Here is an 18849-nt window from a genome sequence, read left to right as displayed (position 1 = left end):
TATTTTCAGGTGTAGCATACACCTGAAAAGAAATTATAACTTATTCGTCATAAGCTTTCCTCTTGACTGCAGTCCATCCAACGAGGGTTGCACCAATTTTTTGAAGTGAACTGAGTTCTAGTTATACCTGAGCTCGGTGTTACGCCGTTTTCATGGGTCTTTGACTTCTGGAGTATGCCAGCTGGTTTAAGACTATGCTTATTATTGGACCAAGGCAAGTAATTGCCGTATGCCGTTATAATTGTTGAGTGCTTCCTAATGGAATGAGACAGAGAATCTTCATATCCGACATAAATGTAGTCTGACAGATCAATCGAGCTTCCAGGAGAAGGATCAGTTCTGGGAGGAAGGATAATACTATTCCAAAGCTTATCTCTTGAAAGATCAGACACTTTATGAAAATTATACCTTCTATCGAATTCTTTAAGACATGGTCTTTCCTTGATAAGTGTCTTGACTTCTTCCTGACCGCAGCTATTTGGGAGATACCCCGTTATTCGAGCATTATAATCATAGGCGTATAATCGTAAAAAGCTAGAATTGATTCTCTGTTCTCTATTTTTAAAACATTTATAGGATGGTGGCTTTATTAGCGGAGGAACCTCCTCAGTAGAAGAATCCTTGAATGTAGTAAGTTCCTGCAATGGTGCCGGATCTTTTGTCTTCCATGAAAGACTTTGAGGAGCCTTGGTAGGAATAGCGTCATCCGTTGACCTTGGATTTTGGGAATAAAACAGTAAATCTATGGCCGATTTTTTAATTGCGTTCGTTATGCTCTTAAAGGAGTTGGATAAGTTCGATTTGAAGGCGGAGGTAGTCTGCACTTTTGATTCATTAAGGAGCTTACTCAATGATTCTGATGACTGATAATTTTTCAACCTGTTGTTTGTAAAGAAGCTTGGAGTATTGAAAGTAGAAATTTTTGAATTAGATGAAGACTTCTTAGGAATTGAAAATATGTTATCACTAGATCCGGAAGGAGAACTGCACCATGTTGTTGGTGATGAAAAGCTAGTATTTTGGGTAGAACATGAGCTGAAAGATAAATCGTCAGATACTTCCGAGTCATCAGATCTATCAGAATCTATATCTAGTTGCTCAAACTCACAGCAGCATTCATCTTCTGAGCCCTCACATAATGGGTGCTTGTATTTTCGAAGCAGGCTAGCCGTATTATATTCAGAATACCAACCAGATCGCAACAGCCCAGTGGTTACTTCTCGTCTTGTTGTAGCACCACGAACTCTAGCATTTCTTTTCTTCTGTTTTTGATTTTTAATATTGTTGATGCTTATAGACGTCTTTATACCTTTCTGTCTTTGCCCCCTGGTCAACCTGGTTTCTGGAATGGGAATTGGTGTTGTCTCACTCATGTCCAGTTCTCTGTTGCCTTCCACAGTCATAATTGTTTGACTTCCTGGTATTTTGAGGAACCTTGGTCCAGTCACCTGCTAACGTCTTCAACTACTCTCCCTAACCTTGACTTTATTAATTCAAGTTCCAAATTCAGTTATTTGATACTTGACGTGTGTTGAAATATTCTGCTATCTTTTCTTTTTAAATTTGGGTGATTCCGCTAGGCATATCCTATACACACAAAGACTTTATCTCAAACATATAACTAATTAAATTAACGACTACTATAGCTCCGTTACAATAGATACAAAAAGAAATTAATAGAGAATTGTTGGAGATATTACTAAGGCTGTAATATCTTTCTACTTTGCGTAATGCGGTATCTCCACGGCACTTATCAAATTGCGCCGGCACTGCAGCTAAAGAGATTGTGTGATTTTTGCCTACAAGAACTATAGAAGTAACACTCACCGTAACACACTCCGACTGTGGTCGAATTGTTGAGAAAGGATCACCTTGCGACTGCAGCTTTAGCGGGTGGGCCCATCCACCCCTGCGGTGTAGTATAGACCTAGATTGCGGCAGAATAAATGTAACATCCAAATAGGTAAATAATAGCCGACCTGTGTTATTTCAAGAAGCGGTGCGAGCGTTTTTTGCAGAAATTGTAATTAACAAACGGCATGCCGGAAATTGCGGGTCACATAGTATGACAATAAAGAACAACTGATCATTGACGATGACAAGCAAATAATAGTATAGATGATAATCGTTAAGCTAAAAGGCATTGGAGATACATCCAATTGCTGGCTAGGTTTCGTTCATAAGACGGTATCTCCTTTTCCCGCTTAGGTTACAGTATGCCGCTTCGCATAGTCGTGTAATCGGACTAAAGTAGCGTCGCGAAGCTGCTTCAAATGTTACCCACATCTATCGTAAAAGGTCCACAAAATTTTGGGACGGCAGAAGTGGGTGACCTCTAAGGCAGATAATAGGCACAGTAGGGCCACATCTGGCCCCTACTTTGAAATCTGACGTATCAATGGTTTTTGATAAAGTTTGACGCCAGATTGCTGTGGAAGCGCTGCACCCATTTCAAAGGAAAATGTTGCCTATTTAGGTATCGCGGCTAATTTCGCCGATTAAGAATCAAAATGTCGTTTCAGTTTATGATACCAGATAATAAGTTACGACAAAAAATAGTCTAATCGGCCGACTCCTCCGTAGCAAAGACAGTTATGTCGTGTCGTGGCTGTCGTGTCTGACTTTAGAACCATATTTGGTAAGACCACTATTTTACTCATTATTGAATGACATATTTAGAGTAAAGATGCTATAACTCTTGGCCCAATTATGGAACTGATCTTAGTGTCATCATAGGTGGAATATTAAGATCATTCCTTTCCCTTTGTGTTCAAGTCTCAAGTCACCGATAACTATCAGGAACTGTAGCCGCACTCCTATCTCGCCTGATTCTTGATTTGGTAATTTGACAGCGACAGCCGACAAAAAGTATTCACTATGTGAAAATATATATGACTTCAGAAAGACTCAAACTTTTGTCTCATAATCCTAACTCTAGTTGTGACATGACATTTGACTCTTTATCATTTCAAAGCGGAAGGCTTCTTACCACCATCCATGATACTGCATCCAAATTTGGAGCTAAGGGTGTGTGGGGCCCTGAACCTACAGAAACTGGGGTATGCCGTTTAGCATTAAGTGATTATGATAAACAGGTCAGGGACTGGTTCATTGAAGAAACTAAGTCACTTGGTTGTAAAATCAAAGTAGATGAAATTGGTAACATATTTGCTATCTATCCAGGAAAGAAAGAAGGTCCCCCAATAGGTATTGGTTCACATCTTGACACGCAACCTAATGGAGGTAGATATGATGGTATATACGGCGTTCTTTCAGGATTAGAGGTCATAAGAACACTTCACGATAATAAATATGTTCCCAATTACCCTATCGCCGTTATTGACTGGACGAATGAAGAAGGAGCAAGATTTCCTAGATCCATCGTCGCATCTGGATTATGGGCCGATCTTATCGAAAAAGAAGATGCATTGGGATTGAAATCGATCACTGATAATGTTCCAGTTACAATTGGAGAGGAATTAAAAAGGATTGGGTATTCTGGTAAATATGAAGCATCTTACAAATCAAACCCATTGGCTGCTCACTTTGAGATTCACATTGAACAGGGACCAGTGTTAGAAACGGAACAAAAAAAAATAGGGATTGTAACCGGAGTTCAAGCTTATGCTTGGTATACTGTCACGGTAAAAGGCAGGTCCTCCCATGCTGGTACAACTCCAATGAAAACTAGATCCGATGCTCTACAAATTGCATCAAAAATGATACTAGAAGGAATAGAGATAGCAGAGAAGCATGACGGGTTGGCAACTATTGGTACTCTTACGTTGGAGCCTGCCCTGGTTAATGTTATCCCGGATAAAGTAACATTTACTCTCGATGCGAGACACGTATACGACGAAAAGTTGAAAAATATAATTGATGAAATCAAGAGTAGATTTAAATCAATTGCAGAGAAAAGTAATGGCACTCCATTTACGAAACCTTTAGAGGTTGAATTTTCACACATTTATACCTCTCCTGCTGTTCACTTCAATGAGACTAATATTAAGGTCGTCAAGGAAAGTGCTTTGGAGCATTTTCCTGAAGATGAGATCAGAGAAATTGTTAGCGGAGCTGGTCATGATTCATGTAGCACAAGTGTTAGGGTTCCAACTTCAATGATCTTCATTCCTTCCAAGAATGGAATTTCACATAATCCTGAGGAGTACTCTTCACCTGAAGAAGTTGAAAACGGCTTCAAGGTATTATTGAGCACCATTTTGAAATATGATGAGATGAGAGCTGAGAAGAAAGTTTAGAAATATTTTCCGATGAGTTAGGTCACTTGTATAATAATATGCTAATTCATGTTTTTAAATATTACACTTTTTGATCGTAGAAAAATTAAAAGGAACTTGTAACTATTCTATTGAACTTTTCATTCATCAAGGTCTATTACCAGCTCCAACTTTTTTAAATACATGGAACTTGGTTCCTTAAGATATGAAATTACAATATTATTAATTCAAACTAGTTATGACTAAAGAGCGTATCTAAAACCTCTATTCTCAAAATCAGTGCAATCTTTAAACCCGTCAATAACGGCCTGCTGCGCTATTTCTTCAGAGTACCCTCCTTGTTCCTTATCTCTGTTCAGGTTTCTTCTCATCAAGATAAGTCTATACAAGATACCGATTGCCATCATACCGCAGTAGCATGTCATTAACCCTATCATAGCGCTTCTGTATTTTGGTGCTTCTCTTGCATAGAATATATTTGCACCAACAATGTTACCGGCTGCGTAAAAAGTAAACCATAATCCATTCGCAATCGTTCTCTTCGAATGCCCACCAATGTTACCAGTTAAAAAAATCCAAGATAATATGACAGGTCCTCCAATAATAAATTGCAACCAGGTGCAACCAACGAGGGCCCATTTATGGTCCAAATTACCGGCGTGTATCCCAATGAGTCCTGCGAGACCAGGAACACAGAGCAAAACAAATATAATGCATCGAGTATTTTTGACTGAAATAGCAATTATACCTGCGGTAAAGACAACTACAAATTCAATAGCACCGGTAGGTAGCTGTAAAGCTGTTGCTGTTAAACCACTAAATCCGTAACCTTTTATCAACGACGAGGAGAAGTTTGATACACCACCGTTTATTATTCCACAGCAAAGCCCAATGAGAGCTATCATCCAGACAGTAATATCACAAGATGCCTCGACTAAATGACTTTTCTTGAACTTTTTATCTTTGATTCCTATATTGTTTTTCGAAATTCTTTCGACTAAAATAGCTTTTTCTCTCTCATCTAGGAACTTGGCAGTTGAAGGAGAGTCGGGACAAATTAAGAAGAATACAAACGACCATACGAAGTTCAATAAACCAATAACCAAGAAAATTAGCTTCCATGGTTTAATTGACGCACTAGTGGCATGCCCCAATCCATAACCTAACAACGCTCCTACCATAGTTGCAATACCATTGCAAGATAAAAAGGTACACATTCTAAATGGTTGCTCCTGTCTGGTATAGAACATAGAACAGATCATCATACACGAAGGCGATATCCCTGCTTCAAACATACCTAAAATGAATCTCACAACAAGCATTCCAGCATAATTACGACAACCAACATGCGCGATCAAAATCACTGCCCAAATAGCAAGCATGATGCCAGTATATTTTGCAACTGGAACTTTTTGAATAATGTAATTTGAAGGTAACGCCCAAAAGAGATAACCAAAATTGAATATAGCAGCAACCCATGAGTATCTTTGGCCAACGAGATCTAAATCTTCTGTCAAGGAATAAGCGGAAGCATAATTTAACGAAAGCTTGTCTAAAAATTGTAGTGTGTACGTAACGCAGAGCAAAGGCAAAATTCTTCTATCTATCTTTGCTCTTATTTTCTTGTATTCATTTTCGATTTCTTCTTTCTCTATCTCCTGGGCCTTCTCAAATAAATCAAAACCTACCACATTTCCTTCAACCTCTCTGATGCTCGAAATGGAGGATACAATTGGATCAAGTTTCTTCTCCGCATCAGAGGAAAGTTTTGGACTCAGAATTTTTTGTTCGGACATGCTTGTCGGATCTCATTAAAGAATTAATAGGAGTATTTGGAAATAGCTCTCTTATTTATGGATCTTTCATAAACCATTTAGTTGTCTTTATATTTTAAACATCTCTGCTAACTTATTTCTTTATCTTATGAAAAGAAAAAAGTTTACTTCGTTTAATGCCCTTTTGGTATAACCGCGCTTTTTGGTTAGTGTTATCTCAATGGTTTCCTGAACAGGAAACCATTTTTAGAATGCGACAGCGCTTTTATATACCTGAAAGGCGCAAGTGGAGAGCTCAAAGTAGGTATGCAGACTTGAGTAGTAACTCTCTCATAGTTGCATGATCGGGGTAATGTGCTTCAGTTCTCCTCTAATTCTCTTTGATAGAGAGGAGAGGGTTTATGTTCTGGTTCGGTTTGAGATTTCTGAAGAAGGTAAAAGGCGTCGAGTTATATGGTCTAGGTTTCAATTCATGCTAGAGATGACTTCGATATTAATAAAACGTGAGGCGTTATGTCACGTGAATGATAAGATAAAGAGAATCTCTTGGCTCAGAAATCAGAGCTCGATTGATCTTGGCTAATCGCCAATCAAATCTGGCTTCTTACGAACCAGATTGCCGACATCAAGGAGTAATCTGCCCCTTAGATTGCTGATTGTATGTAAGACAGATAGTAGTTAAGCACCAAATCAATTTGTTGCCTATTCTATTGAAGGTCAGATATAAAAGTAGATAAGATTGCCAGAGCAACAAGCCTAAGGAAGGTGTAACTGACAAACTTTGATCATAAACCATTTCATCTGTTGCAAAGGTTAAAATCAACCATTGTAAGTAAAATCATGTGTTTTAAGAAAAATATAACAAGGCAATAGCTGTGAGAGCATACGCCTGTCAACAGCGAAGCTTTCGATAATAAAAGGCTGAACACCTTTTTTAAACCTGCACATATGTAGTACACTCTTGTTCTAATTCAATACAGGCAGTTCTTGAGCTTCAGAGAGGACGGAATCATCGCTGACTGGTCTGAAAAAAACTAAAAAAAGTTGCTTAGAGTTTCTGAAAGAAAGACTGTTTTGTGTATTTACAAAACCTGACTTTATTGATTTTGAGTTGAAAAAAGTGGACTCGATTACAAAGAGCAAAACCTATATTTGTTACATTATAGGGACAAAATATTCATATCCCAGTATAGCTTTTCTAAGAAAATTGCTTTGGGCAAAGTTGGACTCACTGGCTCTATAAAATTGCTCTTCTGTAATTTAGATTAGGGTTATTATAATCTACTAAATAAGCGAAAAGCTGCGAAATTTTACCAAACAGAGCACAAACTAATTTTGAACTTATCTTATAGAAACGTACAATTTTACTTTAAGATTAATAAACCATCTAGTTTCTTTTTAGATCGCAGGTCTCCTATAGGGATGAGTTACAAAAAAAACAGATCAGTACTGTAAGTGAACATCCCCAAGACATAACTACAATATTCAGAGTTTTAATTTGTTAGGCACCAATAGAATAGCAGAGGTTAATGACATTACATATATGTAGTTTTACAATTCAACGTAATAAAGTATTTTTAACAGAAAACTCATTCGAGTATATTAAACTATACTATAAACAAGTAATGTCTTCTCTCTCAATAGGAGAATAAAATTTATGTATGGTTTGGATGACCGGGATGTGAGTCTGGAGATATTTCATTATCAGAATATTCAAGTTGATCAAGTTCGTAGTCATCAATATCCGCAGGCATATCTGTATCGACTACGCTATACTCATTCATTTTTGGTGCACCTTTATTATAAAATAAATTGAAGACTTTATCCATATCTTCTAATTCAACACCTTTAGTCTCTGGGTAAAAGAAGTAAACAACAAACACAGATATTATACAACTTGAAGCTGGAAAAATGTACATTGCCCATTTGATCAGCTCCTGGGCTATCGGGGTTACTTGACCCACTATGTAATTCGCTAACCAGTTCGTTGCAGTCGATAAAGATACACCTTTCGATCTAACTGCCAATGGATATACCTCAGGTGGAATTAAAAAACCAATCGGTCCCCAACTGTAACCAAACGATGCATTATAAATTACAACTAACAAAGCGACCAACGAGGGTGTGAAGCCTTTGTTGAGGAACATAACCCAAGAAATGAGTAATAAACAAATTGCCATTGAGAGGCCCCCACTAATTAATATCGGTTTCCTTCCCCACCTATCGACCAAGAACCAAGGTGGAATGGTACTTAAAAGATAAACAATAGCATTAATACCAGTCATGAGCAACGCATTAGAGTCATTGAAGCCAGCCTCTTCGAACACCATAGGCGCGTAGTATGAAATGATATTAATACCATTAAATTGCGCAAAAGCAAGCGCGGAGCATGCGATCAATACTCTAGTCAAGTAATTCTTAAACATGTTCTTCCATGTTCTTTCATACTTTGGTGTTGCGATCCTTTCGCTTAATATCGAGTTCTTGATCATAAAAAATTCCTCTCTTGGCTTCTCGTCGTCCAAGTGAGAATCATACAATAGAGCTAGTACATTGAAACCTTGCTGGTCTAAATCTTCATCCAACAACCATCTTGGAGATTCCACAATAAAAAATCCACCAAGAAATAATACGAATGCAATTATCACTTGAATGAACAATGGTAATCTCCAAGACAAATTTGCGGCAAAGGAATGTGGATTTTTTCTTGCTCCATGGACATTTTGTATGAAGTAACAAAAGTAATCCACCCACACACTCAAGGCATATCCGCTAATATTACCAGTGAATTCAGCACATACAAGTTTTCCTCTCTCTTCGGAAGGTGATATTTCACATTGATAAGACGGCACTATTGTTGATAAAATACCTACGCCAAAACCACTCAAAACCCTACCGACAGCAAACACATATAAGTTGATAGCAAATGACTGGAGTGTGCCACCTATCATGAAAACGAACGTTCCCAATAGTATGGTGATTTTTCTTCCGAATCTATCGGAAATTTTGGAAACAAATAGCGAACTGATCATTGCGCCAATTTCCAATATCGATATTACTAACCCAATTTCCGTACTCGACGGATGATTGAAAAACTTAATAAATGTCTCGAATGTTAAGACACCAGAGCAAACGCCTTGCTCATATCCAAACAAAGATACAAAGAGGGAAACAAAAGCAGAAGTAAAATATACTAACCTGTTGCCCTTAAACTTTAATTTCGAAGTATACTTCTTTGAATCAAAATCCACATGGTCGTAGTTATTGCCATAACTATCTGTGTAAGGACCCATGTTATGGGCGAATGATGTTTCTAAAGTACTAGGGGAGTCAAATCTAACAGGGTCATCCCCATCTTCATCAGTGCTAATTTTATGTTCATGGAAAGAGTCCCCACTTTTCAGATTACCCAAGTCCTCATAAGCTAACGCTTCAAACTTTTTATTGCTAATTGGCTTATGCAGCGACACATTACTTCTCGTATGCGTAGAATCAAGTCCATTATTCAAGAGCTGTTGCTGCTCTTCTTGTTGGTTAAATATGATGTTACTATCATCAAAGGGATTATTGCTTCCATTATTTTGCAGATGAGATGACATCATTTATTCTATTTGTCATTGAAAACAATAATTACTAAAGACTAACGTATATTCCTCTCTTCAAGTATCACCTTTGCTGGGAACACTATAAATAATACTATTTGACCAACTTAATGTATCTATTGAAAGATGACGCCATTTGCCTTATTAACTAAAAAAAGCGCGAATGTTTGACTATAGTGTTCTATGCAAGACTAACTTGGGATATTAAAATGGGACCCAGAATACCCGAGTAGCCAAAAAAATACTAGACTATCAACTAAGCTACCTCTTTGACTTGTCGTAACATGATTAAATATGTATTATGATAATAACTAATTATAATGGTAGAGATTTAGGAGCCAAGACAAAGTTTTAAAAGTAATGATAAATTAAAGTAAGAGGGTAGACTGGGTCACTGTAGTCATCATATTAAGTGCTTTACGTCTGAGATCACTTTTGCAGCGCGATAATTGCCAAGTAGAAACCCCAGTTCAACTCAAGAAAAAAATGTGATCATTTACGCGCAGTTCTCTTAAGATAACTGTCAATATAGAATGCGGCAAACAAACCAGTCAAAGGTGTTAGGTAGGCAACATTAATGTATAATGGAAGTGCTTGTTCGGCAGTTGTAAGGCAATTGACAGAGCTGTTCGTGGAAATGTCGGTATACCATATAAATGCATGCAACACAGCAAGAGAACCCCCTGCAACAAATTGAGTGATTTGCATCAATGTTAAAGTCCTTTTAAAAGAATTAGGTACTCTGATCTTGAGACTAGATAAGAAGAAGTAAAGGTACATTAATGAGTGGATAAAGGAATTAAACACCACAAAAATCCAGATCGGCGGAGACTGGAACCTTACGCCTGCCCACATGCACATCATTGCACCAGCATGGTGGTAACTTTGCAACAAACTGGAAGGTTTTCCTTTAAGTAAAATGATTATAGTGTCGACAACCTCATAAAACTTGGAGACGTAGAACCACCATCCATACATCTGTAAGCGGTAAAATGTAGAGTTTTTTGCAAAAAACCCATATTGCAAATCGCAAGCAGCCTCAAAGAAAGTACCTACCTTACCATTCGACGGAAGAATTTGTGAGATTTCTTTCATAGTTCTGCGCATGGAAGAACACATTCCCAACAATGTCCAGACTGAGTATAAGCATAAAAACAAGTTGTGGATCATTACGAAGAGCTTAAACAAAACTGTTTTAGTGCACGCAAGTGGTGCAGCAGGTAACTTCTTGAGTTCGACCTCTGTCAAAGTATCTTTAGTTTTGCCGGCCTTTTTCAATTGCCTACTTCTGACCACTGTATTAAGATAGTGAACTGAAGTGAAGTATACAGTTGCAACAGTTAATGGAAATGCAACGCTCATAGTTTTTTCGTAAAACAGACTCAAGTAACTGCAATTGAAAGGACTTGGCGGCATGGGTGCTAGAAATTTAGGTGGCTTCACAATATGTGTGCCTGGGAACCCTAAACTAACAAATCCTGTCATATCTGATCGCAATTAAATCCCTTAATCAATAATCTTACTTTACTATTCCAAAAAAAAAGTTGTCGTGCTATATATGTACTTACCAATCAGTTAGCAGCTCTACCTAGTCTGTTGGGCTTAAATTTTTGTGAGACTATACCCAAAATTACTTAGGAAGGAAGTATCAAAACCCTTAATTGTCTCGGTACTTATTCCAGGTCGTGAGGTCACAAATGATTAGTGCTAAGGATCACAAAGAATGTAATGTCCCGAAGTACACTTCGCTAGACTTTGACTTTCTTATGTAGAGATTGAATATAGTCAGCAAATACACACTGCAGACCAATAATTTCACTCTCTAATTTCCGAGAAACATGATTGGAGAAAAAGCATTTTGTTGTGACGTCCCAGTGTTTCGGCAATTCGGCGGGCCAAGAAGAAGAAGGTTCGGGATCCGAGACTCGAGAACGGCATTCCGAAGCAAGCCACTAATGGCTTAAGTTCAATAATGCTTGCTCTTTGATCAACGATGGTTGCAAATACCTTCCCATCATTCGTCCATTTACCATTTGCGGCTACTAAGCTCTGAGTGAATAAATCATCAAATTAAGATTTCATCAAATGCGGTATGATACTATTTAGTTTATATAATGTACACAACGAGAAGAGTTTACTATAATTTGTTGGCCCCAGAAATTCGAGGTAGGTGCGTAATAACTCAGAGAAGGGACCGTGGGTGTGACTCCAACCGATTGCTTTTTTCTTGTAATCGATTTGGGTTTACTTTTCCTATCACTTACATTGTTTGTGATAGGCTGCAATGTTTGAAATGAATGTCTAACACCTGGTGCATGCAACTGAGATTGAAGTTGCTGTTGAGGATGAACTATAGTGTTGTCAACTATTGGGTTGTAGTTGTAATCATGTTTCTCTAAAATCAAAAAATTCTTTTCTCTTAAGTAGAAAGTAAGATCTTCAATAGCAATTTTCATAAGGTCTTTCTTGTAGCCACTCAAGATTATTTGTGGAAGCATTGTCAGATCAGAATCAATAGGCACTTCATTAAAAGATAATTCAACCTCTAAGACCAATCTTAAGGGCATAATTATTTTCTCGTTGAACTCTTCGTTATCCTCGTTAATCAATTTACAAAATTTGTCAGCGTTATTAGCTAACTTAAACTCAAAATTATGAGGAAGGATATCTTTCAACTTATAAGCAGCCTGCTTTGATTTTACGTCAGATCCCTTGATCGGGACCATTACATAATTTTTCCTACCAAAATCTTCAAGAGATTTTGGAAGCGAAATGAATGAATTGTAAGAAGCTTCCAAATCCATAACTGGCTTCAACTTGAAATTGTTAATGAGTAACAAGTAATGACTCTTGAGTAGCCTGAATTCCGAATTATGATACACAGCTACGTTACTTGCTACTGGCTGTAAGTTCATACAACACTGCTGTACCAATTGAGCGATATCTCTTTTCACGAAAGAGATATTTTTTGCATTCTTTTGCGGGCATTTAATTAAAACATTGTTCAATCTTTTAAACGAATAAAAAGTACCATTTTTATTCGTATTGCTCGAAAACTTAATAAATACGTTATATTTTTTCATTATTGATTGTATGATAGAACCACCGTTTCCAATGATAGATTTGTGGAATACTTCAGGGACATTAAATTGAACTTCAGCAGGGATTTCTAATTCTATCAACTGGATGCATTTGATCAACAGGGCAATATCATTGAAAACTTTTACGTTAATGAAAAAATTATACTCATTGAAAGGACTGAATTGAATAAAAGGCTTTTGAACAAAGTTGTTCAAAATCTTGACCATTTTTCCGTTTTTCTTGCCACTGATGAATTCTTTCTGACGGTTATCAATTTCAATTTTGATGCTAATTTCATAATTTTTTAAAAGACTATCCCAGAATGAATTGCTTTTTTCTAAACCAGACAAAACGTCGAAGATTTCATTTTTGTGGCCAACTATTTCAATGCCGTTTTGGTTGTACGTAACCACAACAGTTTTCTTCAATTGAAGCAAGTAGATTATGTGGTACTCTAGATCACTATTAAACAGCCCAGGATCTCTAAAAGAAATGTAAAGTGAATAATATTTGGAGCTAAGTAAAGTCAATTCATGCACAGATTCTTCAACAGATTCTAAAGTTCTACCTTGTACCTTGATTTGGAAGTTATTCGGCTCCCCCAATGATGGCAATTGAATAAAGGTCCCGTTTTTAAGCATTATATTCAAAATATCACTTTGATTGTGCAAGCTAAATGAATCAAGCTTTACTTTACTTAGATCAATAGTTTGTGTGATGTAAGCATCCTTAGTTTCCTCTACTATATTTGAAACTAACTTTTCTGCTAATAAGAGCTGCGTGGCTTCTTTAGCAGTGATGTAAATTTTTTGCTTGAAGTTTGACAGCAAGACTTTGGAATTGAAAAGTTCAGGAAGCAAGTCAGGAACATAAATGTTAGATTTCAGTTGTTGTGCAACCAAACTGAAATCAAATAAATCAGTACCTCCAATCAAGGGGATGAGCGATAAATCTATTTCTATAGAATGCAAACGAAATTTGTTGATCATTGAATCAATTAAAATTCTTGTTTGTATTTCAGCTACTGCAATGTTATCAATATTACCTAAAATGTAGATAAAATACTCTGGCGAAGATCTATTGATCGATTTAAAATCTGTATCAATGTTGTCTATCGAGATTTCAACATTATAGTGCTTTGCGATCAATTTCAAATTAGAGAAGAACTGCTCATCAAGATTGCTGAACTGCTTCTCAGTTAATTCAATTTTCTTATACCCCACTTTGTTATATGATTGCAAAATCTTGATTCTGGCAGAAGTGATAAACCGCAGAGAACCATTCACTGAAAAAGTTATTATTGAGTTACCCAATTGAGGTTCCAAGATGTTGACAAAATCCCCAGGCTCACTGCTGTAGTTAATTTCAGTTATGACTTTTCGCAAAGGTCTTAAATTGTCTATGATCTGATATTGTTGATAAAGGCAGTTTTGAGCCACGGTATCACTAGTTAAGAAGTTCCTCCATAACCCGCTTTCTGATTTAAAAAATTTGCTATTCTCAAATAAAAGTAAGAAGGTATAATCTAAAGTAAAAACGACTAAGTTGTGATCGATGGTATGCAACATATTTTATTATTATAAGTCTATAAGATCCACAACCCGTCAAGCATGCCGTTGGAGAAACGAAGCAAACCTTTAGATATAAAGTCAGAAGGGTAGAATTGATTTGCTTTAATATGTTTTCCTTGAAGAACCCCTTCTATAAAATAGTTGTTTATGGTAATATCTCAATGTGAACTGCTGCAGCATATGAACATTTAAATGAACATCAGCCTATGATATGTTTACATTTCGAGGCTTTTGGGAAATATTTCATTATGATGAGTTGCTTTAATTACTTGAATAGGAAATTATCTCGTAATCGAGCATATGGAATCAAAAATCGATCTTGACTCAAAGTTTACACTACCGAACATAGTAGTCTTAGAGCATGAAGGTTTATTGTGTAGTTATCTAAAAGGGAAGTTTGATAGGAAACTTGTTATGCTATGGGGATCAGCTCAAAAGTATGACTTTCGGAGCTTGGCGGTGCTATCCGGACATTAGCGCTTAGTGACTTAAGGATCATAAGGCTATTATAGGAAGTCTCTATTTACTAATAAATCTAATGTACTCTTTTAGAGTCCCAAATATATACCATCTCATCCCAGCCAGTAGTTGCAGCCCAGCCAGGCTCACCCCATAAACTATAGTCACAGCCAATCACGAACTCCTTGTGTAATCGCATAGTTCCTCTGCATCCGCCATGATTATGGAAGCGTGTTCTTTCACCTGAGTCATCCACCCAAATTTTAGAAGTCATATCGTATGATGTGCTCATTAGCTCTTTACCCGAGTGTGGTGACCATTGCACTTTTCTGACAGCGTATTCATGACCCAAGAGTTCATTGAGTGGCGTTGGTCCTCTAAGATGGTATGCTGGGCCAGGAATGGTAGAATTTTGAGACTGTGTTTTTATTTGACGCAAATCCCATACCCTAACAGCTTTATCAGTCCCCGCCGATGCAACCACAGTAGATCTATACTTATTCCAGTCGCATCCCAAGGACTCTAATCCTCTATGTGCTACAAATTCTTGCTGTAGTGGAACAGGTGCCCTAATATCCCATATCTGGATGTTCGACGAGCCACTTACACTCAAAATCACAGAAGGCGAATGGGGTGAGAAAGTAGCATTATATATGCAATTAATTGTGTCAGACTGACCAGGTTGCTGAGATTGATGCTTCATTTGATGAGACTTAGGGGGTATATTTTGAGGGGACATAACTCTAACAGAAGGATCAGTTGAGGATGACAAAGTGAGCAAGGACTCAGGTCTCTGTGGGGACCAAATCTTTATTGTTCCATCCCACGACGAGGAAGCGAACATACTCTTATCTACTTGGTTCCAATTAACAGAGAACACTTCTCTTGTATGTTCATGCCAATTCATCACAGGAAATTGTGGTACTGCTAAATCAAATAACTTGATTGAACCATCACCACTGCAAGCACTCACCTGATTCTCATGTATTTCACTCCATGCTAAATCAAATAAACAATCTTGGGTTTCCCAAGCTATTTGATTTACAATGCTACCATCTTGTTCTATATTCAAAATGAATAATTTTCCATTTCCAACCAATCCATAATTTGCCGCTGTTGAAACAGCTATTTTATTATCAAAGAAAGGCGAATACTGAATGCCATAGCCGTTGTAGCCAGTCGTTCTGAAAGAAAGCATCTTAGGTCACTTCTTTTGCTGAATCTACAGTTAATGAGTTAATTGTAATGACAATTTTATTGTATACAGTCAACAGCTAAGAGCAGCATGCGACTTGATTTTCATTTAGTAACTAGTCTAAATCTATAAAAGAAAAATTATTAATATGCAAGTAGTTCATATTTCGTAGAGCTCAGTATCCAAGTTTTTGATAATGTCTTGGAGCTTCTCTTCAGTATCATCTTGTTCTACAAATCCAAAATTAATGAAGTCACCAATGATCAAGGCAGCTTTTTGTTGAGCATATTTGAGATAATTAAAATCATCATCAGAGGAAGTCATCTCTTCCAAAATGGCATTATCATTAAAGTTTAAACCTTCAACTGCCGTAGTAATATTATAAGTTCCATCGACACCTTGTTCGGACCCTGGGACATAAGTCGGCTGAGTGGATCCATTTTGAAGTAAACCCCAGAGACACCAAAAAAGTTGCACAGTGGGCCTCCATAAAATGCACTCGTTATAGATTTTCTTGATTTCGAATTCTATCAATTCACTTGCGCTTGCCGAACTAACGTCTGGAGAATCCTTAGTTTTTAAATTGGAGGAAGGATACCTGAAGTCGTATTCAACGTAGCTCTTGATGAAATTCAACCGCTGGACCATTGATGGATACTGTTTTTCATCAATATAGTACGATTTTTCTGGATCGTGGTAGTCGGCCATCCATTCAGAAAAGTGGTTTACTAAGTCATAGGCTGGCAAATTAGGACCTGAATACTCAAAATCAATAACCGCTAAATAGTTATCCTTCTTATTGGAAGTTGCTTTGAGTACAATATTCTTATCCTCCTCTTTAGGTGGATTTTGAACTACGATTTCTGACGGCGAAAAGGACTCATGTAACAACAAGTTACCATATTGAGTATCATTGTGACAAAATTTAAAATTTCCTGAAATATCATCTTGATATTTATTAAATAGCCATTCCCTATAATGCTCTATTAATTGTTTGAATTTCTGAAAATTAACAAAAAACAAATCTTCTTCCCTCAAGCCATGCTCTCTGAAGCCAGGTATATAATCTCTCTCTAAAATGTCCAACCATTTATAAATTAGTTTCCATGACATAGGAAATTCAGATTCTTTATCTGCTGAGCTTAATTTGATCTGATAATGCAAGTCTTTCATTCTTCTGGCGATCATTTGGGAGATCACTTCATCTCTAATTTGATCTCTGTTAAGGGTTATGAATCCTTCTAAAAATTGTTCAAACCTCCCATTAGTGAATATACCTAAAAGACGAGGCCCAATTTTCTTTTGATTAAGTTTAATTAAGATTTTCAATTCCAGATCTCTGTCGATGATAGAGCCTGCATTTTTTCCATATACCCTTAACAAAAGAGAAGGTAAAGATAAGTCTTGCTGTAGATCCCGGTACTCCAATTTATATATCGAGTTCGTTAAAGCGCCTGATATTCTAGTTGCCAACAAATGAGCTGGATTTAATTCATGCTTGTGCCATTTTGAAATCTTCAAAGCCTTGACGAGTCCTAAAATATCTTGCTTAAAAAAATCCGAAGGAAGAGAGTTATCTAGATGAGCTTGCACCGTTGGAATGAACCTATCAGGCTCAAACGGAGTCGGAGTTACTTGGAGTTTGGTTAGTGAAGACGAGCTCAAGGATCGTCTTGAACCAAATGAGGGTCTTCTTGTAGAGCTCGTTGACCTAGAAGTATTGCTCAGGTTACGTGTCCTTGATCTTGATCTAGATCTTGATCTTTGCGACATATTTGGCGTAATCTCCATGTTTTTGTTTAATCTTACCTTAATATTTAGTGTTTAAATAGCGACTGTTTTTCATTAATCGAAAGTGATCTATAAGATCTGCATATAATAAAAACTCAAAAGACTTCATGTGACCCTAAGTTAGTCTACAGGAATTTAGCGTTTATCAACAGCCATATAGTTCTGTATCTCAAAAGCTAACATGGAAGCACTTTAGAGCACTTATGGATGCTTTTTACGAAATAAATCTTAAGAAGACATATGGCATAAATCCACGTTGTAGTTTCCTCAATTGTCTTCCGACCCAAAATATTTTTTGATAATTTGACACTGTACTACTTCCAAGGATGATGTAATATAGTAATTATTGTGTTAGCTGAGAAAATACAGTTTGGCCAAGACATCATCCTCGAACATCGACTTTCTTGTCCTCATATGGATGCACATGCTTTAGGTAATTAGCATGGCTTTCAAAGGAATTACTTAGCGCATTCCAGGTCCTCTATAAACTTACACAATCCCAAGTTCCTTTTATGCCTTGTTTACTTGAAGCCTTCCATACCACAAAATAGAAGGCTGGCTTACAAAATTACATTTTAAGGGGCTTCAGCTAGTATGCGCACTGATATCTGACCAACGGTCGTAACATCTATACCTGCGATTACCAATAAAGACACTTTCATCACTTTTCTATAGTTCCCTTGATTCCGGGAGGATACTGCTGCGCAAGCATATTAGAATATTCACCCTCTCTAATCATTTCTTCTCCCAATTTTTCCAAGCCTTTATCTCATTTTGTAGATTGCTTGCTAGGTTTTCTACATTCTTGTGTTTACTATCCCCTGTTTCAGCCCTGTGCATAAGCATTTCGCCTGGATACTTGAAGTAATGCTGCGTCCTAAAGTGGAATCTTGCTTTCTTCCGTTTCCGAGCACCTTTCTAATCGACTCCTTCAAACAGGATTGTGATGGATCCTGTCACCACGGGTGTTTTATAATTGGCAGCACATTTTTTCTCACTAGTATATATGTTGCTATTGTATAGCTCAGGAAAATTCTCGTTATGAAGCAGGGATAAGTCAGCATCAAAAGAGGTTAAGTCAAAATAGGTAACTAAGTTAAATACTGAGCTCCCTACAAGTGGTAATTTAGATTTAAA

The 18849-nt window shown here is 37.1% G+C and overlaps 8 protein-coding genes across 8 annotated transcripts; 1 reads left to right on the top strand and 7 right to left on the bottom strand.

Moving 5' to 3' along the window:
* Window positions 1-47: 47 nt before the first annotated feature.
* PRCAT00002346001 (uncharacterized protein) lies at window positions 48-1403 on the bottom strand (the record flags this gene model as incomplete). Its single annotated transcript, XM_062952200.1, has 1 exon — window positions 48-1403. The coding sequence occupies one exon, from the start codon at window positions 1401-1403 to the stop codon at window positions 48-50; it is 1356 nt and encodes a 451-aa protein (XP_062809126.1).
* A 1542-nt stretch (window positions 1404-2945) lies between these two features.
* Window positions 2946-4259, top strand: PRCAT00002345001 (uncharacterized protein; the record flags this gene model as incomplete). The annotated part of the gene is made up of 1 exon (XM_062952198.1): window positions 2946-4259. The coding sequence occupies one exon, from the start codon at window positions 2946-2948 to the stop codon at window positions 4257-4259; it is 1314 nt and encodes a 437-aa protein (XP_062809125.1).
* Window positions 4260-4480: 221 nt separating this feature from the next.
* On the bottom strand, window positions 4481-6034 carry DAL7 (Dal7p; the record flags this gene model as incomplete). Its single annotated transcript, XM_062952197.1, has 1 exon — window positions 4481-6034. One exon carries the CDS (start codon window positions 6032-6034, stop codon window positions 4481-4483), a length of 1554 nt encoding a protein of 517 aa, XP_062809124.1.
* A 1634-nt stretch (window positions 6035-7668) lies between these two features.
* Window positions 7669-9615, bottom strand: HGT5 (Hgt5p; the record flags this gene model as incomplete). The annotated part of the gene is made up of 1 exon (XM_062952196.1): window positions 7669-9615. The coding sequence occupies one exon, from the start codon at window positions 9613-9615 to the stop codon at window positions 7669-7671; it is 1947 nt and encodes a 648-aa protein (XP_062809123.1).
* Window positions 9616-10107: 492 nt separating this feature from the next.
* PRCAT00002342001 (uncharacterized protein) lies at window positions 10108-11100 on the bottom strand (the record flags this gene model as incomplete). The annotated part of the gene is made up of 1 exon (XM_062952195.1): window positions 10108-11100. The coding sequence occupies one exon, from the start codon at window positions 11098-11100 to the stop codon at window positions 10108-10110; it is 993 nt and encodes a 330-aa protein (XP_062809122.1).
* Window positions 11101-11717: 617 nt separating this feature from the next.
* PRCAT00002341001 (uncharacterized protein) lies at window positions 11718-14264 on the bottom strand (the record flags this gene model as incomplete). The annotated part of the gene is made up of 1 exon (XM_062952194.1): window positions 11718-14264. One exon carries the CDS (start codon window positions 14262-14264, stop codon window positions 11718-11720), a length of 2547 nt encoding a protein of 848 aa, XP_062809121.1.
* Window positions 14265-14802: 538 nt separating this feature from the next.
* Window positions 14803-15924, bottom strand: PEX7 (Pex7p; the record flags this gene model as incomplete). The annotated part of the gene is made up of 1 exon (XM_062952193.1): window positions 14803-15924. One exon carries the CDS (start codon window positions 15922-15924, stop codon window positions 14803-14805), a length of 1122 nt encoding a protein of 373 aa, XP_062809120.1.
* A 156-nt stretch (window positions 15925-16080) lies between these two features.
* Window positions 16081-17712, bottom strand: PRCAT00002339001 (bifunctional choline kinase/ethanolamine kinase; the record flags this gene model as incomplete). The annotated part of the gene is made up of 1 exon (XM_062952192.1): window positions 16081-17712. One exon carries the CDS (start codon window positions 17710-17712, stop codon window positions 16081-16083), a length of 1632 nt encoding a protein of 543 aa, XP_062809119.1.
* Between the last annotated feature and the right edge of the window lie 1137 nt (window positions 17713-18849).

Source organism: Priceomyces carsonii (assembly GCF_900007245.1).
Source record: "Priceomyces carsonii strain CBS4050 genome assembly, scaffold: Debaryomyces_carsonii_scaffold_2, whole genome shotgun sequence".
In the NCBI taxonomy this organism is placed as follows: domain Eukaryota; kingdom Fungi; phylum Ascomycota; class Pichiomycetes; order Serinales; family Debaryomycetaceae; genus Priceomyces; species Priceomyces carsonii.
The sequence above is the reverse complement of the archived record's forward strand: the minus strand, read 5'-3'. Positions and strand labels throughout refer to the sequence as shown.